This window comes from Panthera tigris, chromosome E1, assembly GCF_018350195.1.
Source record: "Panthera tigris isolate Pti1 chromosome E1, P.tigris_Pti1_mat1.1, whole genome shotgun sequence".
Taxonomy (NCBI): Eukaryota; Metazoa; Chordata; class Mammalia; order Carnivora; family Felidae; genus Panthera; species Panthera tigris.
The window spans coordinates 26,994,983-27,015,593 of NC_056673.1; the positions used below are offsets into that span (position 1 = coordinate 26,994,983).

Here is a 20,611-nt window from a genome sequence, read left to right on the forward strand (position 1 = left end):
GCTCTCTCTCTCTCTCTCTCTCTCAAAACAATCATTAAAAAAAACAAATAAAAGGGAATAGAAAGAGTTGCTGAACCTCTTACCTGTTGATGTGCTCCTTCAACACAATACGTAGCTATAAGTACAGCAAGCAGCAATAAAAAAGATACCACAATGCTTTGACGATGCCATAATCTTAAAAACAAAAATAAATGAAATATCTCACAGACTCATTTTTAGGATTCAGCACTCCCAAAACAATTTCTTGTTGAAGCACTTAGGTTGTTTAGCACAGCTACAGAATCAGTTTTTTGGGGTTAAACTCTTGTCCTTAAACATGATGGTCTCTTAGGGTACAGAAGGAGGGCAAGAGCAGATACATAGGTATAGAACACCCAATTTTTTTTAATCATAAACCCTATGGTAACCTTTCCCTTACCCAAAAGACTGATCTAATATAATGAAATATATATATAATGAAAAGAGCGCTGGCCTTCAAGTTAGAGGACCTGGATCAGAGTCCCTAAGTATTACACTTTGAGTAAGATGTTTAACCAATCTGATTCTATGTCTTATTTTTAAAATCATAATACAGTTGGGGTGCTTGGCTGGCTCAGTTGGTTAAGTATCAGATTCTTGGTTTTCCCTCAGGTCATAATCTCACTGTTTGTGGGATCGAGCCCTGCACTGGACTCCTTGCTGTCAGTGCAAAGCCTGACTGGGATTCTCTCTCCCTGTCTCTCTGCCCTTCTCCTCTCTCTCTTTTAAAATAAATAAATAAACATTTACAACTAAATAAAAATAAAAATAAAACAAAATAAAATCATAATACAGTTGACCCTTGTACAATATGGGTCTGAACTGTGCAGGGACTACATGTGGATTTTTGACAGTACAGTACTGTAAGTGTATTTTCTCTTCCTTATGATTTTCTTAATAACATTTTCTTCTTCCTAGCTTACTATATTGTAAGAATATTGTATAGAATACATATAAGATACAAAGGCTTCTGGTCAAAAGTAGGCTATTACTGGGGTGCCTGGGTGGCTCGGCAGAGCATCCAACTTCGGCTCCGGTCATGATCTCACAGATCATGGGTTCTAGCCCTACGTCGGGCTTTGCACTAACAGTGAAGTGCCTGCTTTGGATTCTCTGTCTCCATTTCTCTCTGCCCCTCCCCCACCTCTCTCTCTCTCTCTCTCTCTCTCTCTCTCTCTCTCTCTCTCAAAAATAAACATTAAAAAATTTTTTTTTAAAAAGTAGGCTATTACTAGTTAAGTTTTCTAGGAGTCAAAATTTACACACGGATTTTCAACTGTGTGGGTATTGACACCCCTAATCCCCATGTCATTCAAGGGTCAACTGTAATCATAAACTTGTTTTACTGCTTTCACAGAGTTGCTTTAGGGATCAAATGAACTGAAAAATATTACAAAATGTTTAATAAACTGTATGTACAATAAAAATGTAAGATACTATTAAAAATAATAACCTGGGGGGGCACTCAGCTGGCTCTGTCAGTGGAGCATGTCAGTGGAGCATGTCATGATGTCAGGACTGTGAGTTTGAGCTTCACGTTGGGTGTACAGTTTACTTAAGTTAAAAAAATATATAGGCATCCAACTCGGCAAGGAGGAAGTCAAACTTGAGAAAATTCTTTGCAGATGACAGGATACTCTATATGGAAAACCCAAAAGATTCCACCAAAAACCTGCTAGAACTGATCCATGAATTCAGCAAAGTCGCAGGATATAAAATCAATGCACAGAAATCAGCTGCATTTCTAAACACCAATAATGAAGAAGCAGAAAGAGAAATCGAGGAATTGATCCCATTTACAACTGCACCAAAAACCATAAAATACCTAGGAATAAACCTAACCAAAGAGGTGAAAAAGCTATACACTGAAAGCGATAGAAAGCTTATGAGAAATTGAAGAAGACATACTAAAAAATGGAAAAATATTCCATACTCATGGACTGGAAGAACAAATATTGTTAAAATGTTGATACTACCCAAAGCAATCTACTTATTCAATGCAATCCCTATCAAAATAATACCAGCATTCTTCTCAGAGCTAGAACAAACAATCCTAAAATTTGTATGGAACCAGAAAAGACCCCGAATAGTAGGCAAAGCAATCCTGAAAAAGAAAACCGAAACTGAAAGCATCACAATTCCAGACTTCAAAGTTGTAATCATCAAGACAGTATGGTATTGGCATAAAACCACTTAGATCAATGCAACAGAATAGAGAATCCAGAAATGGACCCACAAACGTATGGCCAACTAATCTTTGACAAAGCAGGAAAGAATATCCAATGGAATAAAGACAGTCTCTTCAGCAAGTGGTGCTGGGAAAACTGGACAGCAACGTGCAGAAGAATGAACCTGGACCACTTTCTTAACACCATACACAAACATAAACTCAAAATGGATCAAAGACCTAAATGTAAGAAAGGAAGCCATCAAAATCCTCCTGGAGAAAGCAGGCAAAAACTGTTTTGACCTCGGCCACATCAACTTCTTACTCAACATGTCTCCGGAAGCAAGGGAAACAAAAGCAAAAATTAACTACTGGGACCTCATCAAGATAAAAAGCTTCTGCAGAGCAAAGGAAACAATCAGCAAAACTAAAAGGCAACCAACAGAATGGGAGAAGGTATTTGCAAATGACATATCAGATAAAGGGTTAGTATCCAAAATTTATAAAGAACTTACCAAACTCAACACCCAAAAAACAAACCATCCAGTAAAGAAATGGGCAAAAGACATGAATAGAAACTTCTCCAAAGAAGACATCCAGATGGCTAACAGACACATGAAAAAATGCTCAAATCATTATCAGGGAAATACAAATCAAAACCACAATGAGATATCACCTCATACCTGTCAGAATAGCTAAAAGTAACAACTCAGGCAACGACAGTTGTTGGCAAGGATGCAGAGAAAGAGGAAGCCTTTTGCACTGCTGGTGGGAATGTAAACTAGTGCAGCAGCTCTGGAAAATTGTATGGAGGGTCCTCAAAAAATTAAAAATAGAACTACCTTACGACCCAGCAATTGCACCACTAGGTATTTATCCAAAAGACACAGGTATGCTGTTTCCAAGGCGCACATGCACCCCATGCAGCACTATCAACAACAGCCCAAGTATGGAAAGAGCCCAAATGTCCACGACAGAGGAATGGGTAAAGAAGATGTGGTATATATATACAATGGAGTATTACTCAGCGATCAAAAGCAATGAAATCTTGCCATTTGCAACACTGTGGATGGAACTAGAGTGTATAAGTCACAGATTTTTGCTAAGCAAAATCAGTCAGAGAAAGACAAATATATGACTTTACTCATGTGGAATTTAAGATACAAAACAGATGAACATAAGGGAAGGGAAGCAAAAATAATATGGAAACAGGGATGGGACAAAACATAAGAGACTCTTAAATATAGAGAACAAACTGAGGGTTGTTGGAGGGGTTATGGGTGGAGGGATGGGCCAAACGGGCAAGTGGCATTAAGAAAGATACTTGTTGGTGGGGTGCCTAGGTGGTTCAGTCAGTTAAGCGTCTGACTTCAGCTCAGGTCATGATCTCCCAGTCTGTGAGTTCAAGCCCCCCATCAGGCTCTGTGCTGAGAGCTCAAAGCATGGAGCCTGCTTCAGATTCTGTGTCTCCCTCACTCTGCCCCTCTCCCACTCACATTCTGTCTCTGTCTCTCAAAAATGAATAAATGTATTTAAAAAAAAAGAAAACAAAGGAAGATACTTGTTGAGATAAGCACTGGGTGTTATATGCAGGGGATGAATCACTGGATTCTACTCCTGAAATCATTATTGCACTATATGCTAACTCACTAGGATGCAAATTAAAAAATAATAATAATGAAAAAACAAAAAAAGATGGGGCACCTGGGTGGCTCAGTCAGTTGAACATTTGGCTTTTGATTTTGGCTTAGGTCATGATCCCAGGCTCATGGAATCAAGCCCTGCATTGGGCTCCACACTGAACATGGAGACTACTTGGGAATCTCTCTCTCTCCCTCTGCCCCTCTCCCCAACTTGCATCCATGCTCTCTCTCTTTCTCTTAAAAAAAAATAAATAAATAAAATAATAATAATAATAATTTGGAAACCAAGCTCAAAATGATAAGGCATGTAAAAGTTCAACTTGTTCTTTATGATATCTGAAACAGGCCTGATAAGTACTAAAGATATAACACATTTCCAGGGCAGAGTCCTCTTTCACTGGCTGAAACTGTCAGTAAAAGTGCCATGTATCCTGAACTCTGTCCTACTAAAGATTCAGTGTATCTGGTGTACACAGGCCTAAGTTCTCTTAAAGGTAAAGCCAGAAGAAAAAAGTCTTGTTTCCTATGTTATCCTTTGTGTAAAAGATTCAACATGAGACAGAAGTCAATTGCAATAATCTAGTGAGCAAATAGCAGTATGTTCCCTATTTTTCTTGAAACTATAGAAAGGAAAATAAACATATTCCTAAAACATTCTAAATTTGGGGGCGCCTGGGTGGCTCAGTCGGTTGAGCATCCAACTTTGGCTCAGGTCATGATCTCACAGCTCATGAGTTCGAGCCCCACGTCAGGCTCTGTGCTGACAGCTCAGGGCCTGGAGCCTGCTTCTGCTTCTGTGTCTCCCTCTCTCTCTGCCCCTAACCCACTCACATTCTGTCTCTGTCTCTCTCAAAAGTAAATAAAAATGTTAAAAAAATAAAAAATAAAAATAAATAAATTTAACTAATTCATATGGAAAGAGCAGGAGGTAGAGAGTAGGAGATTGTTAAAGATTTCTAAAATTAGTAAATAAAATTTATTTAAAAGGTAATGGAAGACTCTTTACTTTGAGGTCCATTCCTTCAAGATTACTAGGATTTCCAGAGAAAAATACTGCAAGGTAATGAGTGGCTGTCTCCACAGGACAATATTCTGCCTCTCTTCCCGATCCCTCCTCTTCTTTTCATTCATTGAAGAAGGGTCTGAAAAACATTAGTGCAGAAGTTAAAAGAGAATGTTCACTTTTCCCAATCACTTTAAAAATTCACCTACTTTCCCATATCACATTTGAAGGACTGCATACAAACCTCAAAAAATAAGCAATGTGATTCACGTTATGATACCTCTGGGTTAGGTGATTCTGCTCTGCTCTGAGGACTATTTTAGCAATTATTGTCAGGACACAAGTTACTTTTCTTGTACACTACTGGGATACTAAGTTAGCCCACCTTCCATGAAAGGTGATTTAGTATCGCATCACAGAGCAAAGTGGTTTAGAGCTCAAAATGGGACAGCAAACTACTTGGTTCCAAATCTTGCCTACAAGTCATGAGACAGCAGGCAAGTTAGTTAACCCTTCTATCTCTCAGTTTTTTCTTTTCTGAAATGAAGATGAACATAGTACTTAACTTCTTTAGGGTCATCACAAAGATTAAATGAGTTAATATATGTGAAGCTCTCAGAAGACTCTGACACTTAGTAAGTGTACAAAGTTATTATCAAAATTACAAATGCATATACCCTATAACCCAATAATCCCATTTCTAAGAATGATTAGGTATGAAGTGATATGTCTTTTGTACAAGTTTATTCAATGCAGTGTTACTTGTCTTGGCAAAAAATTATAAACAACCTAAATGTTAACGGAAGACAGAGGAGTGGTTAAAGTATGTATACTGATACAATGGAATACTAAGCAGCCATAACGAAGACTACAGTTATAGCACAATCTCTAGGAAATACAAAGTTAAAAAATACCACAGGACAGGGCAGTAAGTGTGTCATACTGACATTAATTTTAAATTCCAAGGGGTTAGGCAGCAGGGGAAGAATATATAAATGTACATGCTTATTGAGAGAAAGGAAAGAAAAAAACAACATGCAAAAGCTACTATTGTGAAGTTACTTCACACTAATGTGAAGAGACTATGACATATGCATGCTTATCTCTACATCCTGAAATTTTGGGTGCAATGATATAAAATTTATCAATAATCAGAGTAACCTGAAAGTCAGATAAGTGCTGCAAAATGTGCCCTGCAAGGCAATGTAGTGATCAAAACACAGAAACTACTATTTCAGATAGCTTGCACTTCTTCCAATGTAAGAGAATTTCTATAATAGAATATTACCATGCTGGAATATAATTTGCAGTATGTTTAAGATGTCAAACAACTACAAATCAAGAAGAAAACCATTATAATTAACAGAAGTGAAAAAGCCTTCATTTCCTTTAAACACATGAAGGAAAGTTCCTACTTTAACCATCTATATAAATAAAAGCCATAGTTTCAGGGCTTTCAGGGCCTTTTATTATTTTTTTTAAATATTTGAATAAGTGTTAAATATACTTAAATTTACTACAAATTCCAAATTTGGTTAAAGTATAAATTTATTTGTTGCAAATGAAAATTTTAAAATAAACCCACAATAGGAGCGCCTGAATGGCTCAGTCGGTTAAGCGTCCGACTTCAGCTCAGGTCATGATCTCACGGTCCGTGGGTTCAAGCCCCACATCGGGCTCTGTGCTGACAGCTCAGAGCCTGGAGCCTGCTTCAGATTCTGTGTCTCCCTCTCTCTCTGCCTCTCCCCTGCTCACGTTCTGTCTCTCTCTGTCTTCTTTCAAAAATGAATAAAAAAAATTTAAAATAAAATAAAATAAACTCACAATAATCACATTGACTTTTTGATAATTGTACATTTAGGATTAGTGTAATAAGTAAATTTACAATCTACTTCTAAAGTTACAAAATAGCATGATAACACTGAGCACCAAACAAAGCCAAATAAATACTGACCACAGCATAAGATTAACAAATAATAACCTTGTACCCAGAACACTGGTGATGAAACTATGGCTAGGCTGCTTCTGCTATCACTGTGAAAATTCACCATATAGGCCCGGACCCATAAATTTCATTTACTAAGAGGGGTAAAAAAAGATAATTACTGTAGTCCCCCCCTCATCCGTGGGGGACATGTTCTAAGATGCCCAGTGGATGCCTGAATCCAGAGAGTACTGAATTCTATATATAACTATGTTTTTTCCTATATCTACATAGTTATGCTAAAGTTTATAAATTAGACATAGTAAGATTGACAGCAATAACCAATAATAAAATAATCATAAAAATATAGTTTAATAAAAGTTATATGAATGTAACTCTCTTAAAATATCTTATTGTACTGTCCTTCTTCTTGAGATTATGTGAGATGATAAAATGCTTATGTGATAAGATGAAGTGAAGTGAATGATGTAGGCATTGTGATGTGGCATTAGGCTATTACTGATGTTCTGACAATAGATCATTCTGTTTCTGGACTGCAGTTGGCCATGGGGAACTGAAACTGTGGAAAAACAAAACACAGATAAGAGGCAGGGGGGAATTCTTTAATGTTATATAAAATATATAAGAATCTCACATACTTATCATATATTAACAAAAGACAGTAAATATTAGATATATTTCTATTTTACTCCACTGAAAAGGATATCATTTAAACCTGTAGATCTTCTCTCTCCAAATCACCATACCTGTGAAGTTTCCATTATATTGTTCCTTGTTCATTGCTACACGTCTCTGGTCACAATTTTTTCCATTCTCTGCCATTTCATAGATCAGTAACTCTTGAGGAGCTAGTAAAGCAAAATAAAATCCAATGACATGTTACATATTTCTGCTTTGCATTTATGACTGAATAAAACTGAGAAACAACATGGTAGTGATATTCTGCATGCTGTTTGAATAATGTGTTTACACTTTCATCTTCTCTTTTATAATCAAGATTTGAATAATTTGTATAGAAACTCTAATAGAAGTAGTAAAAATATAAAAGCCATGTAGTTGTAAACCTTTTCCAGATTAAAACTTGGAGGCAATTTGTCCACTGCAAAATATAAAATACTAGCATCTTCAAATATTGATAAGCTAAAGTCTTTCTAACCCGTAATTTAGTATCATATACACTACCTACTCAAATTTACCAGTCTTTTAGTTCTTTTAGCATTACTAGAAAAAAATGAATATACTATCAAACATGTCAAAAATGTTGATACAGATCAAAGACCAATTTTATTTAGGAAAAAAATTCTACTGAAAAAATAATATGAGCCTAATAAAAGAAAAATCCTAAATGTTTAAGATATGTTAAATGTACTCTTTATATCGTGTCTCATATTACACATGTAGATATATATTTTTACTTTAAATCCCTGTATTACAACATATAAATTGTGCTGACGTGATTATTCTACACAAAAACATCAGATTGCCTATAACTTATCATTCTTTCAGGTATTAGTATGGCAACTCTTTCTACTTAAGAAGCACAGTACGTCAATCAAGTCTGCAATACAGACTCCTTAATACCCTCTGCATGTGTCACGAATCTTGCTAGACCTATATTCAGCTGATTAGAATTTGATATGGTCATGGGTTCAGTCTTCCTATAGTTTGTGAGCTGGGACTATTTTATTCCTTAACTAAAATTCTTTTTTTTCTTTTAAGATTTTAAGTAATCTCTATACCAAACGTGGGGCTCGAACTCACAACCTTGAGATCAAGAGTCACATGCTCTACCCACTCCAGCCAGATGCCCCCTTCACAAAAATTCTAACTATAATTACTGCTCCCCAAATTTATGCTTCATAATGGAAAATAAATGAAATATTATGTATATATAAAAAGACTGGGGGCAACTGGGTGGCTGAGTCAGTTAAGTGTCTGACTTGATTTTCGCCCAGGTCCTGATCTCACGGTTCTTGAGTTTGAGCCCTGCATCGGGCTCTGCGCTGACAGTGCGGAGCCTGCTTGGGATTCTCCCTCTCCTCTCTCTGCCCCTTCCCTGCTCTCTCTCTCTCAACAGATAGATAGACAGACAGACTGAGCAAAGAGCATACATTCATCACTTCAAAAGAAGGTGTCTTAGACACAACCATTTGTGGATATCTTTGTTTTCTTGCCATCATTTCTCAACAAGCAAATAAACATATTAAGAAATGAAGTATAGGATTCAATTAGCACAGATGGATAGCCTGGAGTAGATGATTATAAGATTTAAAGTTTGAAAATCTTGGGGCACCTGGGCGACTCAGTCAGTTAAGTGTCCAATTTTGGCTCAGGACATAATCTCGTGGTTTGTGAGTTTGAGCACTGCATCGGGCTCTGTGCTGACAGCTCAGAGCCTGGAGCCTGTTTCGGATTCTGTCTCCCTCTCTCCCTCAAAAATTAATAAACATTAAAAAATAAAAATAAAAATAAAATAAAAAAATAAAGTTTGAAGATCTGGATTTGCATCACAGATTTGCCACTAACTAGTGGTATCATCTTAAGCAAGTCTCATTTTTTCTAGATATCGATTTTCTTGTTTAATGTGTTTATTTTTAGATTTTATTTCAAAGTCATCTCTACACCCAACATGGGCCTTGAACTCATAACATCAAGATCAAGAGACACATGCTCTACCAACTGAGCCAGCCAGGCGACCCTCAATCTTGATTTTATGATCTACAAAATGAGAACAAAAATTCTCACTGTCACAGGATCACTAAGGATGAAATAGTGTGTGTATGTGTATTTGGGCATGCACACCTGTGTATAACCACATCAAAAGGATAGGAGGTACATGAACCAGTAAACTGACTATACTTTAGAAACTACAGGGGCGCCTGGGTGGCTCAGTCGGTTGAGTGTCCAACTTCAGCTCAGGTCATGATCTCACGGTCTGTGGGTTCAAGTCCCATGTCAGGCTCTGTGCTGATAGCTCAGAGCCCGGAGCCTGCTTCAGATTCTGTGTCTCCCTCTCTCTCTGCCCCTCTCCTGCTCATGCTCTACCTCTCTCTCTCTCTCTCTCTCTCTCTCTCTCAAAAATAAATAAACATTTAAAAAAAAAAAAAGAAAAGAAACTACATGCTTCACTGCTACCATTCAGTGATGTCAGTATCTTTCATTAAGTGCTCATTTAAAAAATTCTGGGATCTGTACCAGGCTCTGGAGACATAAATATGAATAAAACAAGGTCTTTGTCCTCCAGAGGGTCCTTCTTTCTTTTTTTTTTTTAACTTAAAAAATTTTTTTTATATAGTTATTTTGCAGGGGAGTGGCAGAGAGAGAGGAGGAGAGAGAATCCCAAGCAGGCTCCACACTGCCAGCATGAGATCATGACCCAAGCTGAAACCATGTGGGAAGCTCAACTGACTGAGCCATCCAGGCACTCCAAGGGTCCTTCCTTCTGGTAGGGAAGCCAGATGAGCACAGGACTTCACTTAAAATGAAACAGATATATAGTATCCAACCTAGTGGGAAGAAAACAGGTTTTAGAGTCTAACAGAACTGGATTGAAACTCAAACTTCACAAGTATCTACTCCATGAATTGGACAAATTTCTAAATCTCTCTAAACATCAGTTTCTTTAACCTGTAAAATAGAGGTAACATGACACGTATCAAAGGTTTACTGTGAGAATTAAACAAGGTAATGTGTATAAAATAATAATATATTGTCTTACCTTTTATATGAACTCAATATATACTAGCTACAATGATAAGGAGGAAGAAAGTACAGGACAAAATACAGAAGTTCAGAGGACAGTACATTCAGAAGAGTTCATAAAAGCTGGAAGTTTGATTCTGCGAACTTAAGTCATACTTATATGAAGGTGTTTTCAAAAGACAATATAAATATAGCCAAGCAATTAAAAGGACACAGAAAAATGAATGAAGTTATTCTGTGGAATTCTCTAAGACCAGAGCATCATAATAGGTTCACAAAATGTAACTCTATTCCACAAATCATGCTTTCTGGGCTTTATTAATAAAATTAACTGAGGATGTTTGAAATGGACCATATAATAAAGGAGTTTTGGATCTTCTATCTTCTAATCATTTAACTAGAAGCCATACTATAAATACTTAAAACCACATATGTTCATATTCAGCCAAAATCTGTAGGCAATTCATTTCATAGATGAACAGCCATTTACCTACATCACAATAAATAACATGTAATTAATTTGCGACAAAAAGATTAACAAGTCACAAAAGGGCATGTGCACTGTGAAGAAAAGATTCTAAAACTTGCCCTCCAGCCAAACAATGTGATAACTGAACTCATTTCCCCAGCTTTACTCTTTCCTGTAGTAATCATCTTTAAGAGATAAAAGTTTATCCAAAACAATTTGAGTTCATTGGAGTACTTACTTATAATAATGGTATTATGCAATTATTTGAAGATGTTTTTAAAGATATTGCAACAGGAATTTTCATTTGAGCAAATAATGTGTTCTTACACAATACGCTACAAAAGAAAACAGCTTACTGACATTTCCTACTCAAAAAATTCTCTAGAAAACAAAATAGTCTGGAATTTTGTTTTGTAAGAAATAACCAAAGGAACTAAGTTGTTTTCTTTTCATCAGTATACTTCTTACAAACAAAATAAGTTCATAGTTTTAAAAACAACTTTTAAAAACCATTTGCCATTCCCCAAAGAACTATAAAGCAAAACATGCAAAAAACTACCTGTGTTCTAAACAACTAAGCTTATAAAAGTATCAAAATTTTTGCATTTTAACCATTTTTGAAAATATTTTACACTACTGTCTTTTAAAATTCCCTTGAAATATTTTTGTCCCCATCTTCCTCAATCATAAGTCAGTGACAAACCTAGAGGTAGGATCCAGATACAAGGTGGTCTCAATAATACCAGGGAGTACACTGACCTATGGTAAGACACCCCCAAGTCCCAAAACTAAATTCTTCTAAGAATTTTGAAAGAGACAAGCTCAATCTATGGAAGGAAATAAGATATTCTAAGAGCTGGTCCATAAATGTGACTTAAGAGTTGAAGGCTCGGGGTGCCTGGGTGGCTCAGTCAATTAAGCATCTGACTCTTGATTTCGGCTCGAGTCATGATCTCACAGTTTGTGAGTTCAAGCTCTGTGTCAGGCTCTGCACTGACAGTGTAGAGCCTGCTTGGGATTCTCTCTCTCCCTCTCTGCTCCTCCCCCACTCGCGCACACACGCATTCTCTCTCTCTCAAAAACAAATATTTTTTAAAAAGTGTACACTTAACTGAGCCACCCAGGCATCCCAAGAATGAGACTGTTAAACTCTAAAGGTCTATGGCTAGGATGAGAAGACAGAAATAGGAAAGAAGCATAACTCAAACATCAAATAATAATTTTCATTGTAAAGATACAAGAAATGTATCTTCTTGTATCTTCTAGATAAAAGAAATGCCTTAAAATGTTGTAACTAGCAGATTTTCAATCTGAAAATGCTGAAGCATTTAAAATAAAAGGTTGAGGGGTGCCTGGGTGGTTCAGTCAGTTAAGCATCCCATTTCAGCTCAGATCATGATCTCACGACTCGTGGATTTGAGCCCTATGTTGGGCTCTGTGCTGACAGCTCAGAGCCTGAAGCCTGCTTTGGATTCTGTGTCTCCCTCTTTCTCTGCTCCTCCCCACCCTCTCAAAAATAAATAAAAATTTTAAAATAAAAAAATAAATCAAAGGTTGATATTAAAATATGTGGGGTCTTCTGTTTCTGTCAGAAGTGCTGAGAAAATGCTGCTAAAATCAGCTCACAAAGGTTCTTTGTAGGTTGTACATCTACTGCTAAGACTATAATACTCCATTCATTTTAAACATTAGCTGCACTTGTAATGCAAAAACAATGTGAAACTAAGTTACTCTGAGTTCCCTAAAGCAAAACAAAAAACACTTAAGGATGACATGAAAATAGCAACTCCCAGAGTAATATGAGTTAGTGTGTAGAATTTAACAAGATGAAAAGGAAAAGAAAATAAGAGTGATGAAGCCATTGACTCTAATTTTCTTGGCCACTGTATTCCAAGATAAAATGAACACACTTCCTTGTAAGAAAACCATTTATTCAAATGATTCTACTTTCTCACAAAAATATTAAGTCGGCTTTCTCAATAATGTACACCGTTCTTCATGCAAGGCATGCAAAGACAGCCAATTAAATATTGTATTTCAACCTGAATATATTTCAGTAATCTTTCTTGCTTTGAGAAGCATGTAGGTACTTAATTGGACTATTTAGTACATTCATTCACAGACTACTTCAAAATAGCTATAGATTTCTCTACAACTGTGAAGATAAAGCAATTGCAATTTATTATTGGAAACTTAATAAATAATCTAAGTAAAGGGTAATAAATATATCTTGATCAGTGAGGCTTTGATACAGTTTTCCACTTGTGCAAGGGTAAAAAGCCAAAGCTAATCCAAACACCATGAACAATATCAGTGACTATTGGATCATCTGACTATAAGAGCCAGAGATCATCACATGGCTGTGGCAGTGTAAAAGTGTGTTCTCTGAAAATGCATTATTTGAATAAGAATGTATGAAAAAAAAATCCTTGAATCCTTTGGAACTTTCTAAAGTTTTGAAGAATTAGACAAATTAAAAACTCAAAATATGCTAAGCAAAATAAGTCAATCAGAGAAGACAAATACCATATGATTTCACTCATACATGGAATTTAAGAAACAGAACAGATGAACATATGAAAGGGGGGGGTGGAGAAAAGAAGGAAACAAATCACAAGAGACTCTTGATAGAGAACAAACTATGGGGTTGACAGAGGGAGGTATGTGGGAGGTGGGCTAGATGGGTGATGGGTACTAAGGGGATCACTTATTTGGTTAGCCCTGGGTGTTGTGTGTAAGTGATGAGCCACTGAATTCTGTTCCCGAAATCAATATGGCACTGTATGCTAACTAAAATTTAAATTTAAAAAAGGGGAAAAAAATAAAACAAACAAACATAAATAAAGCCCCAAGTTAGGATACAATTTAAATGCATTCAAAACTTCAATGTATCTCCCAATAATGGGTTAGCAGTTTATGAGAGTATATATTTATGGCCTAAAAGGTCCATCAACCTAACTTAGTGAAGTGTAAAATACATTAAACTTGTCACAGTCTTCTAATTGTTGAAAAGGTCACTGCTCCAGATCTATTTATCTTGAGAGCACAGGAGGGGCAGAGAGAGAGGGAGTGAGAGAGAATCCCAAGCAGGCTCCACACTGTCAACACAGAACCTGCAGATCTAATTTTTAATTAAATAAAATTTTAAATATTAAAAAAATTTTTTTTAATGTTTATTTATTTCTGAGAGAGAGAAACACAGAGTGCGAGTGTGGGAGCGGCAGAGAGAGAGGGAGACAGAATCTGAAGCAGGCTCCAGGCTCTGAGCTGTCAGCACAGAGCCTGATATGGGGCTTGAACTCACAAATGGTGAGATCATGATCTGAGCCGAAGTCAGAGGCTTAACTGACTGAGCCACCCAGGCACCCCCAAGAATCCATATTTTAAAAAGATACAACCTAGAGGACATTTTACGGACCCCCTTCTTCAGAGTTTGATAGGTTTGGGGGGATTGTTTATCTCTCACTTCCAATATGTAAAAAAATAATTTTATGTTTCTTTGTGTAAAAACATGACTTTATTTCAATGCAGAAAATATATAACTTATAAAATCACAGCTTGAAAAATCCCATTTCTCATTTTCTCTCAATCTACTAAATATTCATTTTTTCTTAATCAGTGCAATTTCAGCAAAACATTTTCACCAAAAAGATGGGGGAGTAAGATCAAGAATTAAAACAGTAGGGGCACCTGGATGGCTCAGTTGGTTAAGAGTTCAACTCTTGGTTTCAGCTCAAGTCATGATCTCGCAGTTTGTGGGTGAAGCCCTGCATCTGGCTCTGTGCTGACAGTGTGGAGCCCGCTTGGGATTCTTTCTCTGCTCCTGCCCTGCTTGTGTGTGCTCTCTCTCTCTCTCCCAAAGTAAATAAACTTAAAAAAAATTAAACCAGCAAAACGAGTAACATTCCAGAGCTGGGAGATTCAGCTAACTGTAAGACCTTGGAAATGTTACTCTCAATCTCTGATTCTCTTTCCTCAACCAATTATCAGACACATAAATTACTGCCATAATTTTCTTTCTATTCTAATAGTCTAAGAATTCTACCCGACCCAAGGCCAGAGTTTGGATTTATGCAACAATACCTACTCTGTATAATGATTTATTGTTTACATATAGATTAGTTAATTTGATGCTAACAAACCTGTGTAGGGAACAGTTATTTTTATTCCTGCCTTCTACAAATGAGAAACTCTGGGCTCAAAGGCTCTAAATAGCAATTCAGCAGCATATAAATGGCAAAGTGAGAGTTCAACCTCATGTTTCCAACTCCAAATTCAACATTTCTTCTACTACACAGTCTTTGTGAGAGTGCTTTCAATTCCTTTTTTTTTTTTAATTTTTTTTATTTTTAACATTTATTCATTTTTGAGACAGAGAGAGAGCATGAACAGGAGAGGGTCAGAGAAAGAGGGAGACACAGAATCTGAAAACAGGCTCCAGGCTCTGAGCTGTCAGCACAGAGCCCGACGCGGGGCTCGAACTCACGGGCCGCGAGATCATGACCTGAGCCGAAGTCGGCCGCTTAACCGACTGAGCCACCCAGGTGCCCCAGAGTGCTTTCATTTCTTATCAAGAAATTCTGGAGTCATAGAAAAAAAAATGATAATAAAGTAGTCCCAAAGGTTTAGCATGTTATGGTATTTACAAAACATTCCCCATTAGCAGAATTAAGAGAACACTCATCTCTGTTGATTCTCACAAACAGACAAATAAAGGCCTGTCATCAAAATCAGATTTCACCTTTGCTTCTTTTAGTAATTCCTTTGTGGGTTTCTTACTGTTTGTGTATTTCTGACAAAATTTTAAATTCAGATTGCTAAATAGACTCCTTACTTTATTGCCCCTAAATACTTGGGGTTTATAAACTAGCCTATATAAGTCATTAATATGAAAATAAGTTAGGGGTGCCTGGGTGGCTCAGTCAGTTGAGCGTCCGACTTTGGCTCAGGTCATGATCTCACAGCTCGTGGATTCAAGCCCCACATCGGGCTCTGTGCTGACAGCTCAGAGCCTGGAGCCTGCTTTAGATTCTGTGTCTCCCTCTCTCTGCCCCTCTCCCTATTCTCTCTCTCTCTCTCTCTCAATAATAAACATTAAAAAAAATTCAACGAGAGAAAGTTACATCACAGAATACTTGCAAATGACAAAAATACACATTTCAAATTATTTGAATCAAAATGAAGGATTTGATCCAGATAATTTCAAACTTTATGACCTATGAAACAGAATTTTTTTTATTACCCATTGTTTGGAAAAATACTAGAACTTGTTATATGTTATCCATGCATCAAAATAGTAGTAATGTCCCCACTACACCTATTAAGATGGGTAAATGGAAATAACTGTTGGTATTTTTTGGTCATTCAACATTAAAGAGACAGAATTTCCTACAGCATTTTCTACATTGAATTGTCATTCTTTGCCCACTTTAAAGGCTATTTTGTGTTTCATTTTCTCTTAAATATTAAATAGTTTCCTGATAATAATCATCTAGGGACCTTCACTTCTATCTTAGGAAAATTTGAACCTACTGAGTAGGTAAATTATGGTGTCATTATATGTATCGATGAATTCTTAGCACCCACATGCCTTCAAGATAGGGTTTCATAAAATAACAAAATAATATACGTGCAAAAATATAAACTTTTCAGTAACATTTACTATATGAAGTCAGGTACATGCACTAGGAATTTTGAGGGTTCCTTCTTCTCTATAGAAACTACACGCTAAATTGGACAAATTCTTTGAGACATCACTGGTTTCACAAAGGGAAGAGGCAGTCTCCAAGGTCCCTTCCATCCCTCCAAAAAATAAGTAAACTATACAACAGACCTACAGAGACTGAATGGTCTAAGAGCTAGGGTACTTGTGAAGCAGAGTGGGAACAGAAGAAAACCTGAGCAGTAGGAAAGAAACTGAGAAGAGCAACTGGCAATTGAGAGGGCTCAGGCTACCCTGAGAAGCTTCCTACAGCAACATCCCTGTAGAAAGACTGAACTTTGGAGATGAGAAGCTATACTTGTGACTTCCTCTTTGGGCAGAAACCCATGAAGAAAAACAGAATGTCACCCCAAAATATGCCACTTAGGCATATTGATTCCTTTGAATTAAAGGTACTTTTAAGAAATGGCAGGTACAAGAAGGACACTTTGACTTTCTTTTTTCTTCCTGACAGCGGGAAATAAAACTCCCAGGTAAAAGCCCCCCCCCGGCCGTACCAGGAGGAAGACATTCTTAACATAGAGACGGGAAACCTGGGGCTGACAAATCCGTACAAACTGTATTAAATTAACCCTTATCTTTCTAGTTATTTCTTCACCATTTACTAGAATAAACTTCTTTGTCTTGTCAATTCTTCACAAATTTATTGTTTCTTGATCTAAAAGGTATAAAAGTTTCCTGCTCTGGTCACTTCTTTGGGTCTTCATTCTCTTGTGAAGGTTCCCATTTACATGTTAAAAAATTAGTAAAGTTTGTATGATTTTCTCCTACTGTCTTTTTTTTTTTAATATTTATTTATTTTTGAGAGAGAGAGAATGAACAGGGGAGGGGCAAACAGAGAGGGAGACAGAGAATTGGAAGCGGGCTCTGTGCTGACAGCAGAGGGCCCAATGTGGGGCTCAAACCCATGAACCGTGAGATCATGACCTGAGCTGAAGTCCCACGAACCGTGAGATCATGACCGACTGAGCCATCCAGACGCCCCTACAAATGTATTTTATATCAGTTTAATCCCTAGGCCCAGCAAGAGACTCAAAGAGGATAGAGAATATTTCTTCTGCTACAACCCCAAGCACTACTGATGTAGTCCCAAATCAGAGGTGCCTTTCTAGCTTTAAGCAGAGGCAGAAGTAAACCCTCTTTGTAAATTAGGTTTGCTGGACTCCAACAGAGTAAGATCAATCAATAAACTCACAGAAGTACCAGAAAACAAGCCACTATCAATACAGACACCTCCAACTGCTCTACCAATCCTCTACCCCTTCAGAACAAGAACAACAGGTACTAGAGATTCAGGTGCAGGGTAAATATATTATAGAATAGTTATGTATAAAATGTTTACTGAACAAAGGATGCAATTACAAAAATGAGCACACAATACAAACTACCCCAACTAAATAGATTTGAAGGAAAGAAAAGTAAATGGAAATTCTAAAAGTAATAAGTGCTGAAATTAAAAGCCAATGGATAAAATGCACGGGTCAAATACAGATTAATTGGATGAGCTATCCAGGGAATTTATTAAGGACGCAGCAAAGATAGAAAATATAAGCAAATAAGAGACACAGAAGACAGAATGAGAAGGTCTATCATTTGTTTAATTGCAAACTCAGAAGAATATAAAAAATAGGAGAAATGTAAATTCAAAAAATAAAGACCTAAAATTTCCAAAACTGAGCCCATCAATCTAGGAAGTACAATATATCCCAAGTAGAACAAATAAAAATGAGTCTTAACCAGAAACACTGCAATCAAATTGCAGAACACTAATGTAAGTCTTGATCTTGAAAAAAGTCAAAAAGGACAAATTGTTAAGAAATGGAAGAACGGTTAGAATGGAAGCAGAACTCTCAACAGCAACAATGAAAGCCATGAAATAATGGAATAATATCAGAGTTTTTGAGATAAAATAGCTAGTCTAGACTTGTGTGCCCAATAAAATAAAGACATTAATGGTAGGCAATAAATAAGGGTGTTTAACCAAGTATTGTATAAAATAATAAAAGTGTCTGTGACAATAATTTTAAAAAGAAAGTTGGATAATGGTATATAAATATGGAAGAGAAAGATGAGATCTAATGTGTTCTAAAGTTTGGGAGCTTCAAAATAGTGCTTGATAGAAAGAAGTCCGAATAGTCCAAATATGTCAATAATCAAAATAAACATAAACAGATTAAACTTATCATTTTAGGGGTACCTGGGTGGCTCAGGTGGTTAAGTGGCTAACTCTTCATTTCAGCTCAGGTCATGATCTCATGGTTTATGAGTTCAAGCCCTGTGTGGGGCTCTGCGCTGACAGTGTGGAGCCTGCTTGGTATTCTCTCTCCACCCCTCCCCTGTGTGTGCACGTGTGTGTGCACTCTCTCTCAAAAACAAATATTTTTTTTTAAAGGGTTCTCAATTGTTTAAAAAACTATCAAATCGCTTTAAAAAGATTGCAAACTGTATTTTTTAAAAATCCATGCTTTTTTATAAGGACACAGAAAGGCTGAAAATAAGACGAAAGACAAAAGTCATTATTAGGGACACAGAACATAATAATAAAAGTTTCAATTCACCAGGAAAATATAATAATTCTAAATTTGAAAGCACTAATACAATATAGCAGCAAAATTTATAATAGGGGCACATGAGTGGCTCAGTTGGTTAAGCACTGGACAAGCCCTGTATCAGGTTCCACGCTAACGGTATAGAGTCTGCCTGAAATTCTCTCTCTCCCTTTCTCGCTCAGTAATAAATAAACTTAAAAAAATTTATAACATAAAAATACATGGAGAAATGGATAAATCCAACACTATATTTGTAGATTTAAAAAGAACTGTTACTGATATTTCAAGCAAAGAAAAATATTCAGTGAAGATAAAAGATTTGAACAATACAATTAAGAAATAAAATGTTGGGGGGCACCTGGGTGGCTCAGTCAGTTAAGCATCCAACTTTGGTTCAGGTCATGATTTCACAGTTCGTGAGGTCAGGTTCTTCACTGACAGCTCGGAGCCTGGAGTCTGCTTTGCATTCTGTCTCCCTCTCTTGCTCTGCCCCTCCCCAACTTGTGCACTCTCTCTCAAAAATAAACATTGAAAAAAAGGCAGCAGTCAGTAGAATTACGGAGAAAGAAATGTTAAAAACAATAATAAAGGGTAGGAATGGATATATATAAGATTCAGCATCTAATGTCAGAGAATATGAATTTTTAAACCCACTTATCTTGATTAAGTCAAGAGACCAGTCTCAACATATTCCAAAGAATGGGCATCAGGGACCACATTCTCTGATAATTCAGAAATTGTGCCAAACTTTAGTAACAAAAATATAAAATTTATACACACTCAGAAGCTAATGCACAGTTTTAAATAACTCATGGGTCAAAATAAGAGAAAACTGAAAAATGCTCAGAACTACTGGAACTAAAAAATGAATTTGGTAAGGTCACAGGTGTAAAAACCAACTCTCTATTATATACCTGGAATAAAAAATTAGAAATTTAAATTTAAAAATTTTACAGAGCACCTGGGTGGCTCAGTTGGTTAAGCGTCTGACTTCGGCTTGGGTCATGATCTCTCAGTCTGTGAGTTTGAGCCCTGCATCAAATTCATCAAAGCCCTGCTTTGTGCTGACAGCTCAGAGCCTGGAGCCTGCCTCAGATTCTGTGTCTCCCTCTCTCTCTCTGCCCCTCCCCCGACTCACACTCTGTCTCTCTCAAAAATAAACACTAAAAAAACCTTTTTAAAAAAATTTCATTTACAATAGCATCTGAAACGTAAAATATTTAAGAGGTAAGTTTATGTTGGGATGAGCACTGGGTGTTGTATGTAAGCAATGAACCACAGGAATCTACCCCAAAAACCAAGAGCACATTTTACGTACTATATGTTAGCCGATTTGACAATAAACTATATTTTTAAAAAAATAGAGGGGAAAAAAAATAAAACCATTTTGGAC

General features: G+C 36.6%; 2 protein-coding genes across 5 annotated transcripts in view; one reads left to right on the forward strand and one right to left on the reverse strand.

Annotated features, from left to right (window-relative positions):
- The window catches only part of VMP1 (vacuole membrane protein 1), a 127,296-nt gene that overhangs the window by 96,028 nt on the left and 10,657 nt on the right, over positions 1 to 20,611 (reverse strand). Inside the window, exons 1-4 of one of the 2 annotated variants that reach the window (XM_042965520.1) lie at positions 19,577 to 19,595; positions 7,523 to 7,624; positions 4,835 to 4,970; positions 84 to 174 (exon numbers count right to left, since the gene is read on the reverse strand). In XM_042965520.1, coding sequence (XP_042821454.1) covers positions 84 to 174; positions 4,835 to 4,970; positions 7,523 to 7,598 — 303 coding nt within the window. In that variant the 5' untranslated portion in view covers positions 7,599 to 7,624; positions 19,577 to 19,595. Of the gene's footprint in view, positions 1 to 83; positions 175 to 4,834; positions 4,971 to 7,522; positions 7,625 to 19,576; positions 19,596 to 20,611 lie in introns of those variants that run through there. The other variant, XM_007086742.3, reaches the window with a different exon arrangement.
- Positions 1 to 20,611, forward strand: part of PTRH2 (peptidyl-tRNA hydrolase 2) — a 56,117-nt gene that overhangs the window by 18,320 nt on the left and 17,186 nt on the right. The gene's annotated exons all lie outside the window — the stretch shown is intronic.